We start from the raw sequence: 19,703 nt of genomic DNA on the forward strand, positions 1-19,703 counted from the left end.
ACCTGTGGGAAGCTCAAAAACAAGGTCAAAAATAATAAGCCTTGCTCAAGAGAATGTAGGCAGTCTGCTCCCGACCAAACGATTGTGCAAAGGGGCAAGTCCAACCGTGGAGGAGAAAGTGGGTCACCAGTTGTCTTCGTCCTGGGTGTGTTTGAGTAATATAATAGAAGTTAAAGAAAACATTCTTTACCCTGACTGTGAGGAAGACATGTATATAGACTCATCATGGATGAAGAATATACTAAATATATGCATGTCATTTTGTATTTTATTCCTCAGTTGTATTAGGAACATGTTGAAAACATAGTCATCAATCTCCTAAAAGTGTATAGTTTCTCCATCTCTTAGTCACTGCTGTTGAAACTGCATACTGTTTAGTATAATTTATGAGTCTTTTCTTTTGCTAATTGTTGAAGCTTACCCACCTAGCATGGCTGCAGCCATTTCGTTCCGTGCCTGTCAGCTATTTCATATATTTCATATATTGCCTGCCAATCATTGATGCAGAAAAATGATTTGACCCAGAGCAGGGTCATCTGACCATAGTCCCTGCTATGGTCTGTATGTTATGAGGGTTGTTAATCTTAAGAAATCCCACAACTATAAGCTTCATGTAGGATCCATCAAATTAGAGGTCAATATGAACTGTTCTGTCTAAATTGGCTTGAGCCAGGGCTGACCACTAGGCAGCACTTCCAGCACCTGCGTATGAGCTCATCGTGGTTTTTGGAGTTTTAGCCTTTAGAAGCTGGCCCTGAGAAATGTTCAGCATACAGCTTTAAGCTGTTGCTCTGGCCAATCAGTCTTGGTGTGTGCATTCAACAAACCATCCCTGTTTAACTAAGATTGGTGACCCAGTGATTGGTAGGGTGACTCCTGGACCCAAACATAAATGTCTTTACCCATTAAAGTTACTGTAAAAATGCCACATAAATTCATCTCTGTCAGTTCTGGCAGACAGGAAGTACAAGGTCAAGGGAGCTGCAGCCTTGGTATCTATGGAGACTGGACCCTGCTTCACAGGCACGCCTGGTCAGTACAGCTCCCCCGCTCACAAGCACAGGACTCCTTCTGACCTGAGGAAAACTCAGACTTTTTTGTAGAGTCTAGGCTCCAAATGTGGCCTGGTGTGGAGGGGGATTTCTGAGTTCCCTTCTCTTATACAACATTGTAAATATCCCATTTCAGAGACTAAGTTTCAGCCTATGAGCTTTAGTAGGCACACATGTCCGGTGTTCAGTGGTTCAATATTTGAATAGATAATATTTTTCATCACTGAAAAATAGCAAACAATGTAGGGGCTGGCAGTGGGGCTTACTCATACAAGTATACAAGGCTGGCTAACACATAACCTATAGCACAGGGGGTAGGGGTGGGGGTGGGGCTGGGAATAAGCAAAGGGGTTTGTGGGAATAAGCTGATAAGAACTCACCACATCATCTGGCTGGTTCTTCCTTCACTACTGTCCCTGGGGAAAGAAAAACACCATGTCACTGCTAAGATTGTGTGTGACTGCTTGTACTATATTTATTTGTAATCATGCCAAAACCTAGAAATGCAACAAATATCTGTCAATAGATAAGACAGTCTGTAGTGCAGAGCCATATGATAGAATACTGCTTGGTAACAGTAACATTCTGATCTGCGTAGTGCTGCGTTTTCTGTAACCAAATCTTGCCACATTGGATGATCATGATAACAGCCACAAAAAAAAAAAGAAAGAAAGAAAAGAAAGAAAGAAAGACAATAAAAGACTTGACAGGAATGCACGACCTTGTACTTATAATCTTCTCAAGATAACATTGACGTAGATCTGTGACAGATCTTGGTTGTCAACTTGACTACATCTGGAACTAACTAAAACCCAAGGGGCTGGGTGCACCTGTGACGACTTTTCTTTGGGGCGAGTGTTATTTGTTTGTTTGGTGGTGGTGATGGGGTTTTTATTCTCTTGTTTGTTTTGAGACAGGGTTTCTCTGTGTAGCCCTGGCTGTCCTGGAACTCCCTCTATAGATCAAGCTGACCTCAGCCTCTGCCTCCGCCTCTTCCTCCCTGGTGCAGAGAGTAAAGGTGTGTGCCACCATCTCTGGCTTGGTTGTTGTTATTATTGTTGTTGTTGAGATAAACCCTCATTACGGAGCCCTAGCTGATCTGGAAGTTACTGCACAAAACTGACTGGACTTGGACTCAGAGTTCTGCCTGCCTCTGCCTCCACAGTGTTGGGATAGAGGGACTTTTTTTTTTTCTTAATGAAATCATTTGAAGTAGAAAGATCCACTTTTAATAAGGATCTTTTGAGGTGGAAATCTGGGACACGCCTTCTGCTGGCAGCCTACATAGTAGACATGGAGAAGAAACTCTTTTGCTTCTTGCTTTCACCCCTGATAGCCAGCCCCATCCCTTCACTGGCATTAAATCCTCCTTCTTCAGGATTCCAGCATATATTGAAGACCAGCTGAGACATCCACCTTCTTTGACTGAACAAATATTAGATTATTAGGCCTTCTATCAGCATAGACAATCACTGTTGGAACAGTGAGATCACATTCTGTAAAGCATTCTACTAAATCTCCTTTGTACATAAACACACACACACCCTACATTGGCTCTGTTCCTCTAGAGAACCCTAAATAATAAAGTACTCATTTTTAGTGTACAGAATTTGCATGTGTATTTATATTGGTGTTGAGTATTGTCCCTGGACACTACAGTACCCCGAGCCACAGTTCTGTGCTATTTTAGTTACATTTGACCACATTAGCATTTCTGTCACCACCACAATCAAGGCTGGAAACCTCACATCGTGTTAGAGTTTTGCTTAGAACAACCGTTCCTCCTTGCATAGCTCAACTGAAAAATAAAATGTCTGGTTTTAGATATTGTGTGAGTTGGGGGGTATCTTTATCCATATATGAGCAAAAGGACACCAGCACAGTATTTTGTCCTTTCTTTTTTTATACCAAAATGCCAGCATGCTATAATATTGCTTTCACATTGTTATTTCCTTTAGTGGCTAGCCTGGGATGTGTGGGAAGACCTTTCCTCAAAGAAACAAAGAGCAAAGTCCTTTCTCATCCAGTAGCTCTCCAGTATTCTACAGCAGGGACACATCACACTTAGTTTGGCATTAGCTTCTGTTCCTTTTCTCCCCTCTCCCTTTCCCATGCCTCAACCCGACAAACTCCTTCACTGTTCCTTTTGTGTTCCTGTGACATGGGTTCCATCATTCCCTCATCTCCCTTCCCTCCACTACTCACTTAAAACTTGGCCTCTTACGGTGCCCTATGTAGTTTCAAGACCTATGCCTGCTGTCACGGACCACTCTAGTCTGATATGGGGGTCCCTGGGATGAGGGTCTTTGCAGGCTAGCTGGGTAAGGGGCAGTGACAAACAGAAACAAACACAGAGGCAGTTTGAATCTGAGTGTATTTTTTAGTTCTCAAGCAAGAGTTCTTTTATTTTTTTCCTTTTGGTTTTTCGAGACAGGGTTTCTCTGTGAAGTCCTGGCTGTCCTGGAACTCACTCTGTAGACCAGGCTGGTCTCGAACTCAGAAATCTGCCTGTCTCTGCCTCCCAAGTGCTGGGATTAAAGGCATGTGCCACCACTGCCCGGCTTCAAGCAAGGGTTCTTATACATAGAAAAAACAAATATTACAGCTCCTAGGAGATGTGTACAGGAAAGCAATCATCAAAGCCCAAGAATCATCCAAGCATACCAACTCTAAAAAGATATATTCAATAAATCACAAATAGAACAGGTAACATCATTATTATTATTTAACACAATAAAAATCATTAAGTATTATAACTTTAAAAGGATGTATTCAGAGGGGCAATCATCTAAGACTAGTGCCAGATCTCCAAGAGTAGGTTAATTAATTTTTATAATCAACTATTATTTAACATCTTAATACCTGATTTTTTATAAATCTTCACTGCACAAATTTAAATTATTTTAATTATTTTTATTTAAGACTTTCTTTACCATATACCAAAACCCTCCTCTAATGACACACATGTGGCCATATGAAATTTTATTTTTGGGAAAGTTTTATTTATCATAATATTATTATGTAGCTTTGTTTTTAAAAAATTATCACATGTTCTTTCTTCCTTCCTTTCTTTTTCAAAGATTTATTTATTTTATTGTGAGTACACTGTAGCTGTCTTGTGACACACCAGAAGAGGGCATCAGATCACATTACAGATGGTTGTGAGCCACCATGTGGTTGCTGGTAATTGAACTCAGGACCTCTGGAAGAGCAGTCAGTGCTCTTAAGCACTGAGCCATCTCTCCAGCCCCCAGTTCTCTCTCTCCCTCTCTCTCTCTCTCCCTCTCTCTCTCTCTCTCTCTCTCTCTCTCCAGTAAATGTCAGTTTCTCTGGAGGCAAGGTCATGTTACTGAACCCATCTCAACAGATGATTTTTTTACCCATTTTCTTTGCTTAAGATCTTGGCCTAAGCTATCAGGAACATGTTGTAAATAAGAAAAGGAATAAGAGAAACTAAAACGGATAAGTTGTCATGAGAGCTGTGGCTCAATGTTCTGTTTCTGGCAAGAGTTCCACAACCGGTCCCAGGAGGCCTCCTTCTTTTAAAGTTTTCGCCTCAGTCTGTAAAACTTGTCACACAGATTTTACTGGGGGTGGTGTGACAGCCTGCACTACCCCAAACATTTGCATATATGACAACTAAAATCTAGGGAGTCAAGGGAGCGGCTCAGTGGGTAAGATGAGCTCGGTGAGTTTGCATATATTACAATTAAAATCTAGGAGCCCAGGGAAGTGGTTCTGTGGGTAAGATGAACTCAGTGAGTTTGGATACACAACACCCACAGGCGTGGTTTCCTGTGTTGAAATCAATCCCAGCACTAGAGGTCAGGGAGATACGCACAAATCAGGACTTTTCAGCTAGTCTAGCACACTGGTGCATTCCAGGCTCAGTCAGAGACCTGGTTCAGAAAACCAAGGTGGAGAGTCAAAGGGAAGGACACTGAACACTGAACTCTGAACTCCACAGGCCTGTGCACATATGTTCTCACCAATGAACCAAAATACAATCTAGCATTCACAGGAGGGAAAATGTGGTGATAATGGCCATCCACTTGGGTCAACAGATTATGAGGGGAATGGCTTTGTCAGACAATCCAGACTTCTCTGGCACATCTGACCTCAAAAATGCAGAGAATCAGTCATTACGCCAACCGTATTCACCAGTTCCCTTATAATATTTTAATACAGTTTAGCCATCAGTTTTTACCACCAGGCCATTGACTGTGTTCTCAGTGAATGAAAGTGAAATTAAAGGAGGATGTGGCCATCCCTAAAGTATGGAGATAATGTTTTTATGGTGGATATGAGGGAGAAAGAAGGCAGAGGAAAGGGGCCAGGCTGGGTGTGGTTGGCAGACTAAACCAGACCATGAGGGGAAAGGGGAAGGAGAGCAAGAGAGGAGCCCAGTCTAGGACGAGCCACAGGTGCTGAGTGAGACTCGGCCTGGGTTTGAACCTAACAGTCGGAAAGTGTTCAGATTGTTTCAGAAGTCCCAGTCTGTGGTCACGTAATTCCATGTTTTCTTCCTTTTACTCCTATTATTCCTGTATTATTCCTATATTTTCTTTTTTTTTTTTGTATAAGTAAAAGGAAAGATTTTAACTCTAACACAGAAAAACTATTTGCAGTAATGAAGCTATTATCTGTCAAGCTTCCCACAAAGTCCAACCTGGTTATATTTGGCAGTTTTAGGATTAAGTATTTTGAGTTCAAAATTCTGTAAAGTGTCCATATCAGTCCCATACAAACTCAGCAAGTTGAATGGCCTGAGCAGTTTGTAGTCCAAAGCTGATCTTTGGGTGGTGTGCATCAGCTTAGTAGCAATCGTGGCTAGGAAGAACACAGTAGTTAACCCAGAGGTGTCCACTGTTTGTGCAGAACCTGGTGGCAGAAGAGGCATGGGGCAGTTTTGGCCAGTGGCTGGCGTCGCCACGACCCACGTGTATTTGTTGTTGCAGGACGCCTTCATCTTCTTGGGGACCTCAAGGGTTGGAAACGGCAGAGAATTTAACATTTTAAATGCTATATTCAGCAGATTCAAAAGGTTTGAGTACACAGTCTATTTGGCACATCCGAGGCACACAGACTTTGTTCCTAGTTACCTGCTTCAGACTCAAACCTGAGAACACAGACAGGAAGCTAGATGAAGCTTACTTCTAGAACTAGTTAATATTCTCTATGACTGCTAGTGTCATGATAGAAAGTTTACAAGTACGTAATAATCAGATACAGTTTGTAGATATTAAGAAACTTTTGGAGAGTCAGATGACAACCAAAAGATTGTGGTATTACTGGCAATAAACTAGTCTTTCTCTTTTTTCCCCTGTCCCATATCAGGTGGTTCTTCTGATATGAGACAAAGATTTTGGATTTTCCTTTATCAAGCATGTGTGGGTTTACATAAAGAGAGAGCCACTCTCCAAACCCAAAGCCAGCTTTCATTTTTAATTGAATTGGAATCACATGAAGAGCATTTGGCACTTTTGTCTGTAGAAGGCAACAATATCACTTGGCCAATTTACTCTTTCTCTTGGGACATTTTCTCTTGATGGCCTGACCCTTTTCTTCAGATGGTTTCCAGATTCCTTAGTGGGATGCTTTTGTTCTCCTGGAAAGATAAAACCAAAACCCTGTCCCAACTGCCTGCCTCTGGGGAAGGGGGTGTCCCTTTTTGGCAGGTTATATCTTTCCTAGGGCAAAATGTTGTCAAAAAACAACAAAAATAAGTATTATCTCTCAATTGAAATTAAAAAATATTCTTTTGAAAATTTGAAATAAATATACCTTAGTGGATAAATTGCACCTATATTCTCCTTTGTCTTTATATATAATTTCAAGGATTAAGTGTATTTAATTTTAGATCTAAAGGACTGACTAAGTCCTTGTCCAAAGGGGTGGATTGTACTCTGACCACCTAGCCAACAGGAGAGTTGGAGCATCCTCTGTCCTCCTGACCCAAGAGCATTACTGTGTCCAGCTGTCTTTACTTGAGTCACCAAAACGTACCAGAAACAAGACCAAACTAAGAAAAAGAACTGCGAAGGTACAAAAAAAAAATCTTACCTCCTCATGGAGGGCCAGCTGGCTTGATGGAATTCACTGTCAGTAACTGAGGGATGCTCCAGGGTACCGGGCTTCCCGGCCAATGCACCGAATGTTGGGGTCCAGGAATCGCCCCACAAAACACACGAATACCCATCTCATTCCAACAGAGATGGTTTGTTGAATGCACATGCTAAGACTGATCCATCAGGGTTGTAGGGTGGTGCTGAGTCTACAACCTTGAACATTTTTAGTGTCAGCTTATAAAGGGTAAAACCACAAAAAAAATCACGATGAGCTAGTACACAGGTGCTGGAAGTGCTGCCCGGTGGTCAGCCCTAACTCAAGCCAATTCAGACATAAAAGTTCATATTGACGTCTAATTTAAAGGGTGCTACATAAAACTTTGTGAAAAAAATTTTTTTAAGACTAATAAACCTCATAGAGAATACAACAGGGGATATGGTCACATGACCCTGCTCTGAGTCAAGTTATTTTTCTGTGTCAATGACAGGCAGACATTTTACAATAACAATATGAAATAGCTGGCAGGCATGGAACAAAATGTCTGCAGCCATGCTTGGGCGGAGGGCCGGCTTCCACAGGCAGGGGCAGTGGTACCCATAGACTGCAAGAGGGCGTATCCAAACCTCAGAACCTGGAGGCACAGTCTGCAGAGTCAGCTGACCAGGCATGGCTGGAGACTGGGTGGGGTTGAGCACCTCCTCAAAGGTATTACTCAGCCTGTGAAGAGGATGAGAGCCACAGCCCACAGCTGCCATTGATACTGTCACCTTCACAGAGTTGCACCTGGAGCAGATCCTAGGGCAGGTGTGCACAGCAGCCATGAGGAAAGACGCATCCCTGGAAGATTCTGAGTGGGTCTACACTGATCGGTGGCACAGTGACCGACGTCGGGAGATATTGGGTGAGATTGTGTGTGGGAGGGGTCGGGGGATAAGGTCATGGATGCCTAAGGCTTGGTACTGACACCTCCCCTTTTTCCTCCTCAACTGTCTATCACCAAGACTTGGTAGGAATGGCCCAGGCAAGAAGCCCTCGGGTGGGTCAGAGTACACAGTGTGGAAACCTGGGATGAGGTCTACCTGCCCCTGTGCCGCTCTGGCCTTTCCACTAGGAAGAGTGGGCTGGACCCTGACTCATCTTGCCTCTGTTGGCCTTAGAGCTAAGGGTTCGTTTGGTTGGGCTGTCTCCAGCAATATTCTCCAACCCGAGAGATTCCTCAAGCCATGGATGAGTTGTGATTCAGTGCTTCCTTAAAGGGCTCCAGGCAAAGCACAAAGTCAGGCAGCAGGCATAAGCAAATGCCATGATGCTGAGGGGCCCCAGGGCCACTGGAGCCACACTCATGTGATCCTAAGCAAAAGACAGTACTAGCAGGGTTCAGCATCCTACCGTGTGATTCCAGGTCTTGTTAGAGAAGACAGGTCCTGCTGTGCTCACATCTGCCCTCCTGACAGAATTGAAACTTTAAGTTGCTTATTAAGGACATCCCTTTAAGAGACTTTGGGTTAGCCTGGGGAGAGGGCATCTTTTATTCCAGCAGCCAGGAAGCAGAGCCATGTGGTTCCATGTGAGTTCTAGTCCTGTTTGGTTTACACAGGAGAGCTTGAGTGTGAGATGGGGGAACCCTTGGTTCGTGCGTGTCCTCTCTCTCATGTGGCAAATCACTGACGCATACTTGATATGAGTGACACGTGGTGATCTTATCTATGTTATCAACATGTTGCATAATAAAGGTAATTATTAATAGCTAATAACATGATATCCACCCACATGAAAACTCACTCCCAAACAATGGAATTCAGTGTTCTCATCAATAGTCTGAAAATTAAAGAAACAAGAAGTTGTAGTCGGTTCTTGTCACCTCAGGGAGACTTTCCCCACAAATCTAGCACCATCCTTGAAAGCAGAAAGGACTTTACATTTCTCAATGAAAAGTAAACCATTTTTGAAGAGGAATGAGAGTGTTGCTCAGTGGCCCCTTTCTGAAAACAGAGATGGATGGCCATCGGTGAAAAAGCCAGGGCATTGCTTGAATTACATTGACATGATAGCATATTTCTGAAACTCTGTCACTTTTCTAAGAAGTCCACATCATAAAACTGGCAGACATGCCTGATTTACTGAAAACACTCAAAAATCTCAAAATAAACTACAAAATTTATGTGAAACAAGGTAATAGGATGCCAGAAAAAGAACACAACTGGTTCTTAGCAATGGAAGTTGCAGAAACTACTGTGAGTGAAATGCTTGGCAGATTTTTACGGAAGTGGGGCTGAGAATGTAGCTGGATGGTTGGATGCTCGAACAGCCCACGAGAGGCCACAGCCAGCATTATATTGAATAAGGAAAGAACTCAAAGCACTTGCTCTTCATTTAGGAAGAAGGCAAGGGTGACACTTACTGTTCTCTCTCTCATTACCTCTGTCTGTCTGTCTGTCTGTCTGTCTGTCTGTCTGTCTCTCCTCTCCCGTTCTCTCTCCCCTCACCTTTTCTTCCCCCTTTCTGTTTATCTCCAACATGTCAAGCAGTCACTGTTTATTAACCAGAAATACCCAGGAGACACGTCCTCCGTCCTTCACACAGGCCTGTCTGTTCTCTGTTGCCAGTGTCTCCATCTGCTAGTGAATGTGTGGACTTTTTTTTTTCTTCATTCCACCTCTGGGAGAAGATATTTGGGCCTCAGGAGGTTATTTGCTTCCTTGAATTGTATAGATCCCAGAAATTATATTCTTCATATGGATGATGTCGTACTTCCCAAGAGGTCGAGCAATCAAAGAATTGATTGTCGAGGCAATTCTCTTCTTACTGATTTTGCCCTAACCAGGCTTGTAGATTAGCTCATTTACCATCTTCTGGTTGGAGTACTTCTATGTGTGTTCCCCAATTTCCAGCATGTGGATTGAAGCCTGTTGAATTTAACAAAGGTGTCTGTCATTGAAGACCTACCTGGTAGAAACAGAGAAGCTGCAGAATGCTGTGGAGTTCTGGGCCTCCAGCATTGGTATTCTGAGTTCTGTTGGTTCTGCAGGTATAGAAGTTTCCAGCCATCCTTGCCAACCTCGCCATGCCAATGCCAGTTCTATAGATATAAGACCTGTATTTGTCTTTCACAGATAAGCCTCCTACTTGCCTTTCAAAGTGTCTTTAGGGCAAACTTCTTCCTCAGGGGCTTTATCTTAAACTCTGTAGAGAGATTCCTTTGTGTTTGCCCAAGGGTTTCTGGCACAATAGAAACCTTCTTTTCCTCTGGTGGCCTCCATGGTTCTTGCTGGCAAAGAGGACACTCACTGTTCATGCTGTAAAAGCCTAAGAAGCTTTAGAAAGTGCAAACACGCAGGAGAAAGAGGAGAAACACAAATTCTGTTTGTCCATAGTAGTCTTTATGTAAGAAACCAGACTCCACCCAAAGGCTCTTAGAACTGATAAAACAGGGTCACAGTTAAGAGTGCGCACTGCTGGACTCAGTTCTTAGCACCTAAATCACGTGGCTCAGAATCCCCTGCAACTCCAGCTCCATGGGATCCAGTACCCTCTTCTGGCTTCCATGGGCACCCACACACAACTTCACAGACAAAAACACACAGACACATAAATGACACCAAGATGGTAAGAGAGATAACTGATGTCTTAGACACTGTTCTATTGCTGTGAAGTTGCCCAAGGCAATTCTCAGAGGCAGGTAGGTCTCTGAGTCTGAGGCTAGCCCTGATCTACAGAGAGAGTCATAGGACTGCCAAGGCTACACAAATACACCTTATCTTAAAAAGAAGAAAAAAATTAGATTGCTTAGAATAATCTTTTTTGTTTGTTTGTTTTCGAGACAGGGTTTCTCTGGCTGTCCTGGAACTCACTCTGTCGACCAGGCTGGCCTCAAACTCAGAAATCCACCTGCCTCAGCCTCCCAAGTGCTGGGATTAAAGGCGTGCACCACCACTGCTCGGCTTTAGAATAATCTTTAGTAACAAAGTAATAGACTCTAGGAATGAAAAAAACAATGAAGACATACAAAATGATCTGCATATACCACACTGAAAATTTACTCTCATCAAACTGTACAAAGTCAACTCAAAACGTACTAAATAGCTGAATTTAAGATTTGAAACTGCAAAAAGAAAAAAAAGAAAAAAAAAGATTTGAAACTGCTAGAATAAAACACACTCAAGATATCAGCAATGAGCAGACAGCCCAAAGGCAAATACAAACCAGATTCATGAATGGGCTTCTCCCAATAGTGAATGCTTCTGCAGAGCAAAGGGAACAGTAACAGTGGAGAGACAATGTCCAGAATGGGAGAGAAAACTACAAACCCACAAGTAATCCAAGTGTAAAAGGAGTTAGTAGTCTGAAGAGCCACTTCTCAATAATGAAATACAAATGGCAAAGATGTCTATGAAAAATCCCCCAGCACCCCTAGCCACCATAGAAACGCAAACAGAGAAAAGGCATGCTTGCACCCTGCTATGGGGGCCTGAAACTATACACTTACTATAGGGAACAAAATGGATTTTCTAAAAATTAATTTAAAAAATAGTGGCTTTCCTCCCATACTAATCTCACAATAGAGCTACCACATAGTCCTCCCTCCCACTTCCTGCTATGCTTCCAAAGTGGACACAGTCAGCATGCAAACGAGAAACCTGCACACTCACACATGCGACTTTCACAATAGCTAAGTCGTGGACTTAACTGAAGTGACCATCAATAAACAGCAAGTATAAAGAGACAACGGTGTGTTTCCACAAGAGTGTATTGTTAAAGGTATGACAAATAATAATAAAGCAGCCTTAGAGACATTAGCTCAGTCAATTTGGTGCTTGGGATGCAGGCATGATGACCTGCACTCAGATGCCCAGCTCCCAGATAAAAGCAAGGCATAGTGGCACATAAGAGTAATCCTGGCACGGGGGTAGCAAAGATAGGAAGGGATTTATTAGTGTGTCTTAGAGCTGTGGTCTGAGCATTTCAGCAATGGCTGCCTCCTGACAGAAAGGCCAAAGTTCCAATAGTTATTCAGTTAAAGAGACTGAATGTCTCAGAAGCCACCCTCTGGTGCTGGAGTCCCAGAGACACTCCAGAGAGCTTCAGGTCTTCCCTCTACATTGGAATACCAAACAGGTAGGGCCTAATGCCAGCAAAGGAGTGCCTCAGCAACAGGGTAGATGAACTTGCCAGTGAGAGCGAGGGCAAGCAGGTGAAAGGCAAAAGGCAAAAGCTTGCTTTCTCCGTGTCCTTTTATGTGGGCTGCTGCCAGAACATTTGCCTCAGATTTAGGATGGGTCTTGCACTTCAAACAATCCAACCAAAAGAAATATCCCTTACAGATATGCCGAGCCACTTGCATTTAAGGTAATTCCACAGATAATCAAACTGACAACCAAGATTAACTGAAGGAATATCTGTTTAGACAGTTTTGCATTTTTTTTAAAAAAAGATTTATTTATTTTTGTGAGTATGGAGTAGCTGTCTTCATACACACCAGAAGAGAGCATTGGATCTCATTACAGATGGTTGTGAGCCACCATGTGGTTGCTGGGAATTGAACTCAGGACCTCTGAAAGAGCAATCAGTGCTCTTAACCACTGAGCCGTCTCTCCAGCCCAGCTTTACACTTTTTAAATTGGATTATTACTTATTTGTGTAAGCTCTAAAAATTCCGTGTAAGCTTTAAAAATTTCTATACAGTCTACATAAAGGTCCCTCATCAATAGTCTTTCCTTTTTCAGTGACATTATTTGCAGAAGGAAAGATTTGTTTGCAGTTGAATTTTTCCTTTTATTAAATTGTTGAGTGTCTTAAAAACCACAGAGATCAGGAGGAGTAACTTCAATGTTATCTTTTGAGATTTGGGACTTTATCGTCAGGTCTTTGACACAGTTGCAGGTAATAGCTGTGCATGCTTAAAGGAAGGGGCTTTTACAGCAAGTTCTCTTACCCATCGAGCCATCTCCCCAACTCCTTTAACTATAATTTCTTCAATGTGTTCACTTAAATATACTTGATGATGATAATTATGATTACAATAATCTCCACTTAACGACTCTTGTATTTTCTTTTCTTACAGCAAAGTATCCAGAGATAAAATCCTTGATGAAACCTGACCCTAACCTGATCTGGATCATAACCATGATGCTTCTTGTCCAGTTGGCTTCATTTTACTTAGTCAAAGACTTACAGTGGAAATGGGTCATATTTTGTGCCTACGTGTTTGGTGGCTCTATCAACTACTCACTAGTTATAGGTTCTCATGAGATTTCCCACAATTTCCCCTTTGGCCACCACAGGGCTCTGTGGAACCGCTGGTTTGGAATATTTGCTAACCTCCCTATTGGGGTTCCATTTTCTATTTCCCTTAAGAGATACCACATGGATCATCATCGATACCTTGGAGCTGATGGTATCGATATGGGTATTCCTCATGATCTTGAGGGCTGGTTTTTCTGCACCACTTTCAGGAAGCTTGTCTGGATTGCTTTCCAACCTCTCTTTATTATTTTTCGACCTCTACTTATCAACCCCAAACCAATTTCTTATCTGGAAATCATCAATGCTGTTGTTCAGATCACTTTTGACATTATGGTTTACTATGTGTTGGGAATTAAATCTTTAGTCTATATGCTGGCAGCCTTTGTGCTTGGTCTGGGTTTGCACCCAATTTCTGGCAGTCTTATAGGGGACCATTTCATGTCCTTAAAGGAACAAAAAACATACTCCTATTATGGGCCTCTGAACTTACTCACCTTCAATGTGGGCTATCATAATGAACACCACGACTTCCCGAACATTCCTGGAAAAGATCTGCCCTTGGTAAGTAAAGTATTTGGTAAATATTTTCATTTCTAATAGCTATATAATCCAAATTAATATTTACTTGCTCATTGTTTAATGAGAGTTAGCACATTTTAGTAACCAAAGTTACTCATCAAAATGAAAACCAAAGCATAATAACATCTAATATCTAACAGGCTAGTTTGACCAAGGATACAGTCTTTTTAGATCCTTAAGCTCAGGGGTCAGAAGTATTGGCAGATGTGTAGAATCTGTTATGCAGTAAAATAACTCTGTCTTAGCTACTGTTATATTGCTGTGAAGAGACACCATGACCAAGGCAACTTAGAAAGCATTTAACTGGGGGTCTTGATACAGCTTCATGGGACCAACCCATGATCATCATGGCAGGGAGCGTGGTAGCAGGCAGGGAGGCATGGTGCTGAGTGAGACTGGACCTGGTATATGCTTTTGAAACCTCAAATCCCATCCCCCAGTGACACATTTTCTTAAACACAGCCACACTTCCTAATCCTTCATATGGAGGCCATTTTCATTCAAACATCACAAACAGAATTAGAAAACAAATCCTTCTGTCACATGAGCATCAATCTGAGGTTGAGAAGCTCTTGTCACTGTTAAACTGGTTGGCTTTGCTAAGATGGTGTGCTGGCTTATGAAATACTATTACTACTTTGTGACAATGCAGTACACAATCATGTGGTGCTAGTTGATTTGTCCATGAGATCCATGAAAGCCTGCATAAGTTTTCTGAAAAATGGATAGGCATTTTGCAATGCTATATTATGTTTCTGGCAAGGGCCATCACTTCTCCCTCGCACAGACTTGCATAATGTATTATAGTTCAGTGTTCTGTGCTTTGTAGAATTACACCTTTTGGAAACACATATATTGAGATATTGAGGGATGAAATACCAATGTTAACTTCTCTGGAACTCATGCGTGCCATCTGCAACCTGATTTCAATGGAAGGCTGTGTCTTATGCAGACTGACATTACAGAGGGTAGCTATGTTACTTACAGCTGTTATAGGTACCTGCGTCACACCTTCAAACTGTTGAATGGTGTATGAGAGCTATTTGGTGATTCTTTCAACAATGGGATTTACATTTTCACAGTAAAGTATTTGAGGAAAGAAGCAGGTACCTGTGTGACCACAATCTTGAGCATGTGCAATGTAACACTAGCCTCCAGTGCCTTGGTATCAATCTGCCCTGAATCTCTAGTGTGGCTTTTGTTGACCTCTGCTGTGACTCGGCAGGTGAATTTTTATTTTGTTAATGGTTTTTTTTTGTGTGTGTGTGTGTTTGTGTGAATGCCTGCATGTATGTGTGTGGGTCACATGCATATTAGGCGTTCAAGGAAAGCACAGGAGTATCATATACCTTAGAACTGTGAGCTGCCATGTGGGTGCTGAGAACTGAACTCAGGCCCTCTACAAGAATGGAAGGTGCTATTAACTGCTGAGCCCTCTCTTTAGCCTAGAATTTTTATTCTTTTTTAAGTATGTCTACCCAAGAGACAAAGTTGGTGATATTTTGAACATACAAATTTTCTCAACCTAAGCTACATAGAAAGGTACATGTAATTTTCTGTAGCCCTCTGGATCTGAAACTTTAGTTCAGTGCAGACATCTTGACTTAAGGCCCATGGTACACCCACAAGTCTCTCTTTCTTTATGCTTTCTTCTTTTTCTGAGCTAATCTCACAAACATCTCTAGATTTCACTAGTCTAGATTTTTTTGCTCTTTCTATGGTATATATGTGGGAACTTAATTCTTTGTTTCTTAATAATTTCCTGGTGTTTATCATAGTTAATTATAGTCTCATTTGTGTAGCTATGAAATGATTGCTGATGATGCAATACTAAAATGGGTATTTTGTTTGTTCATTTGCTTGTTTGTGTTTCTAGAGATGAAACTATGGCCTCAGGCATGCTAGGCAACATGGTATCACTGAGCTACACCTCCAACTCTTATGACTTGTAATAGCTTTATTAAAGTGTAACTCATATACAATGCTGGGTATGATGGCATACACTTTCAATTCCAGTACCTGGGAGGCAGAGAGAAGGAGATGGGTCTCCAACTTCAAGGTTAGACTGGTCTACAGAGCTAGTTTCAGGACACCTAGCTACACAGAGAAACTCTGTCTAGAAAAAAACCAAAATACATATATCTGTATCTACACACATTTGTGTGTGTGTGTATGTGTTTGTGTGTGTGTGTGTTGTTTTGTCAGGAGTGTATGTAACTGATACACAAAATTTGAAGTACCAATAATCAATTACAGAGCATTTTTATACAATACAATATCAATTAAAATATTTTCAATTCCAAAGTTTAACATTTTTAATAAGTCAGTTTTATTTAAATTTGCTGTTCACAAAACTCTTGAAATATTTACATTGTGTGTGTGCATGATTCATTGATTGTGTGTATTGGAGGAAGTCAAAGGACAGTTTTCTAGAGTTGGTTCTCTTCTTCCATCATGTGGATTTCTCAGTATTGGATTCAGATCTTCAGGATTGGCAGCAAGTGCCTTTAACTCAGTGATCTCATAGCTCACCCTTAAACAAGCATTTTCATGTTCTTACAACTTTATAAAGTACATAGACATCAAAGATTATGGCAGCCTCTGAATTGTATTGGACAAACTGCTTCTAAATTCTCTAAGATTTATAACCCATACATAATGTTGAGTGTCAGGGGCAGCCTTGCTTATACAGTGAAGGCCTACAATCACCAGTAGGCCTAAGTCAGCCTGCAAACACAAAGTCTTGGTCTCTGTGGAAAAATACTGAAACAGATAGCTATAAGATCTTGTAAACAGGCAGCTTTGGTGGAAATTTACCAGCCTGGATAAGAACTAATAATCATAGACCTTGTAGATAGGTAGCCTTGGTGGATAGTACCAGCTTAGATAAGGAACAAGGCAATCATAGACAGAGTCATAGTGGCCTATTCCCTGAACCCAGCCAATACCCTGTTCTGGAAGATATCTGTACTCCCCCTGAGAATACCTATGCTCCTGCATCATCCCCTTCCCCACATCCTGCCTTTTTGTGTATATAATGCCTGTGTGAAAAAATTAGAATCAGTGGTTTGATCAGCCTATAGACAAGCCACTCATTCTGTGTGTCCCCTGCCCTCCAATTCTCTCTTCCAGCTCTTCTGATCCCATTTCAATGACCCGTGGGACTGGGGCAGTTGAGAATTTGTTCATTTTTTACCATATGTCCTCTTTATGTTTATAATTTGTCATCATTTGCATCATCCAGGTTTCCAGGTTGCTAATATACTTTCAGTCTGAATTAATATCTTAAATGTATTTATTTAACTGTTAATTGATTCTTTGTGAATTTCACATCATGCACCCCAATCTCCCTCATGATCCCATCCCTTGAAATCCACACTCTGCCCTTGCAACCTCCCCCAGAGAAGAAAAAAAAATCATCTCATTCTGGAAGCAATAGTATGTCACAGTGTGTCCCACAGTGTGGGATCCTTTTGCCCACACTTCTTTGCTTGCAAATGTTTATTGCAATGAGTCATTGTTCTACTTTGAGACCTTGTGTTACATTATCAGTGTTGGATCCTTACTTGGACTCCCCTTGGGTATCCTACTGTTGCCCTGTGTCATGAAGGTCCTGCAGATTTGGAACTGAAGGATTGATCACTTCATGTGCTTCAACAGTTCATAGATGTGGTAGATTTGGGGGTGGGCCAACTCAAAGCCCTGGATCTGGGCCTAATTGGTCATCCCACAAGCTCTCCTGCACTCATACAACTAGTGTGAGCTTTTCAGTACTACCCCAGATAGGTTGTCCAATGCTGCAGCAGACAAGCAATAGGGTCAGCTCTACTGTACTGCCCATGTAAGGGCCGGGGCTTGCTCGTGGCAGGACCAGCTCTTCTACTTTCATGACCTTGGGGCTAGATCTCCTGCCTGCCATAGGTGGTTCAGGAGAGGGGGAGCATCTGTCAAGTGGTAGGGCCAGGTGTCCTATACTCACTGGTATCCCTTCCACCACGGTCAGCTCTATTGTGCTGCCCGGTGAGGTGCAGGGTGCACTCCCAAGTGCTGCAGACAGTGAAAGACAGGACTAATTCTCCAGTTCTCATGACCCCAGGGCCATCTCTCCCATCTGCTGCATGTGGCAAGGGGCAGGGGTGGAGGGAGGGCATCTCTCCCTTACCACTGTTAGGCAGACACACATTAATAGCTTTTTGTTCCAGTTGCTGAGTGAACTGACTGCTTCTGGCTTTGCCATGAGTCCAGTATGTAGTATGACAGAGCTGTTAATGTATATGTGATCTGTAGATTGTCTTTATTCATGAAGAACTGCAGTGGTCTGAAGGACCAAGAACAAAGGCATTGCCCTTTAGTTGGTTATTGTCTCTCAATCTGTGTCAGACACTCACCTGTCATCTTGAGGCCTCAGGAAAACTCACTGTGTGTTTTTTTTTTTTTTTATAACTTCCAGGTGAAGAAAATGGCAGGTGAATACTATGACAAACTCCCCCATCACATCTCTTGGGTCAAAGTATTGTATGACTTTGTGACGGATAACACAATTAGTCCCTATTCACGGATGAAGAGGCTTCCAAAGAAGGAAATAGCTTTTAGAGCAAACACTGTCAGAGCCAAAGAAAAATCTGCAAAGATGTTTAATTGCTGATAATGTGGATTTTTTCCTTGTTAAAATTAAGAGCTGTCAGAAGCCATTTAAGAAAGGTTATGGCAATTGAGTTTTCTGGTGATGACCCACTGTTTTTCATGGCTGTAATGGGTGCACTCTGAGATGCAGGGTCCTCAGAAACTTCATCCCAGGGTTGCTTCTTGCTACCAATATGCTCTTCCTGCTACTCTTACCTAGCTGGGCATCTGCCAACCGTATTGGGCAGCTCTCCTGCAGAATCAATATGAAGATGGTACTTTCATGTAGTTACGTTGTGTAGATGAGCTGGTGACTTCATATTCCTGTTTATAGAACTCCTAAGGTGATACAAGTAGTCTCAACCCCCATAGAACAAAGCTGCAAATAGAGCTCTGTAAACCTTCATGTGTCACAGGCTAATTGCATTAGAGAAAGAAAAACAGGCTTGGAATAAATTCCTTCTAGGTTAAGAATGAGGCCACTATCTCGTAACCAAAGGTCATAAACTGGGAATGGGAAATGTATTGTAGGTGCAAGGACAAAGCACAAATAATGGACTGGTATACACAAGACTTCAAAATAATAAAACACAAGGCAGATGATTTGTGTCTTGACAAACACTGTGCTAACTTATGACATAAGAATTATTGCTACAAACTTTTAATGAATGTATGGATCTAGTAACTGATAATGAAGATTTAGTCAGGTGCTAGCCCAATGGAAAGACATATAAAGAATTCTGTTGTAATTCCTTAAGCCTTATTGATCTGTGAACTTATGGAATGTAAAAAATGCTTAGAAAACCATGTGATCAATTATCCTGAGAAAGTATAAAAACTAAGAACAACAATAAAATGGCAGTGCAGCCTACTTCAGCTTCATCCAGTATGCATGTATCTATGTGTGCCTTTCTCTTCCCTTCTCCTCTCTTCTCCTCTCTTCTCCTCTCTTCTCCTCTCTTCTCCTCTCCTCTCCTCTCCTCTCCTCTCCTCTCCTCTCCTCTCCTCTTCTCTTCTTCCCTTCTATTTTCTTGTCTTTGACTCATGAAGAGTTAAGGAACTCCAAGCCTCTGTCCTGGCCATTGAGAGGCCTGAATCAAAGAGAATAGAACCCAGGTAACTAAGTTTCTTTTGACC

The 19,703-nt window shown here is 42.0% G+C and overlaps 1 protein-coding gene across 1 annotated transcript; it reads left to right on the forward strand.

Moving 5' to 3' along the window:
* Positions 1-7,865: 7,865 nt before the first annotated feature.
* Positions 7,866-19,448, forward strand: LOC114632735 (sphingolipid delta(4)-desaturase DES1-like). The gene is made up of 3 exons (XM_028781361.1): positions 7,866-8,022; positions 13,183-13,925; positions 18,394-19,448. Exons 1-3 carry the CDS (start codon positions 7,941-7,943, stop codon positions 18,586-18,588), a joined length of 1,020 nt encoding a protein of 339 aa, XP_028637194.1. The 5' UTR covers positions 7,866-7,940; the 3' UTR covers positions 18,589-19,448.
* The last annotated feature ends 255 nt before the right edge of the window (positions 19,449-19,703 follow it).

This window comes from Grammomys surdaster, unplaced genomic scaffold, assembly GCF_004785775.1.
Source record: "Grammomys surdaster isolate TR1022 unplaced genomic scaffold, NIH_TR_1.0 411, whole genome shotgun sequence".
In the NCBI taxonomy this organism is placed as follows: domain Eukaryota; kingdom Metazoa; phylum Chordata; class Mammalia; order Rodentia; family Muridae; genus Grammomys; species Grammomys surdaster.

Coding starts and splice junctions, on each gene's coding strand:
- LOC114632735 (XM_028781361.1), top strand. CDS start 7,941: ATGAGGAAAGACGCATCCCTGGAAGATTCTGAGTGGGTCTACACTGAT. Junction 8,023..13,182: donor CCGACGTCGGGAGATATTGG/GTGAGATTGTGT, acceptor CTTTTCTTACAG/CAAAGTATCCAGAGATAAAA. Junction 13,926..18,393: donor CTGGAAAAGATCTGCCCTTG/GTAAGTAAAGTA, acceptor TATAACTTCCAG/GTGAAGAAAATGGCAGGTGA.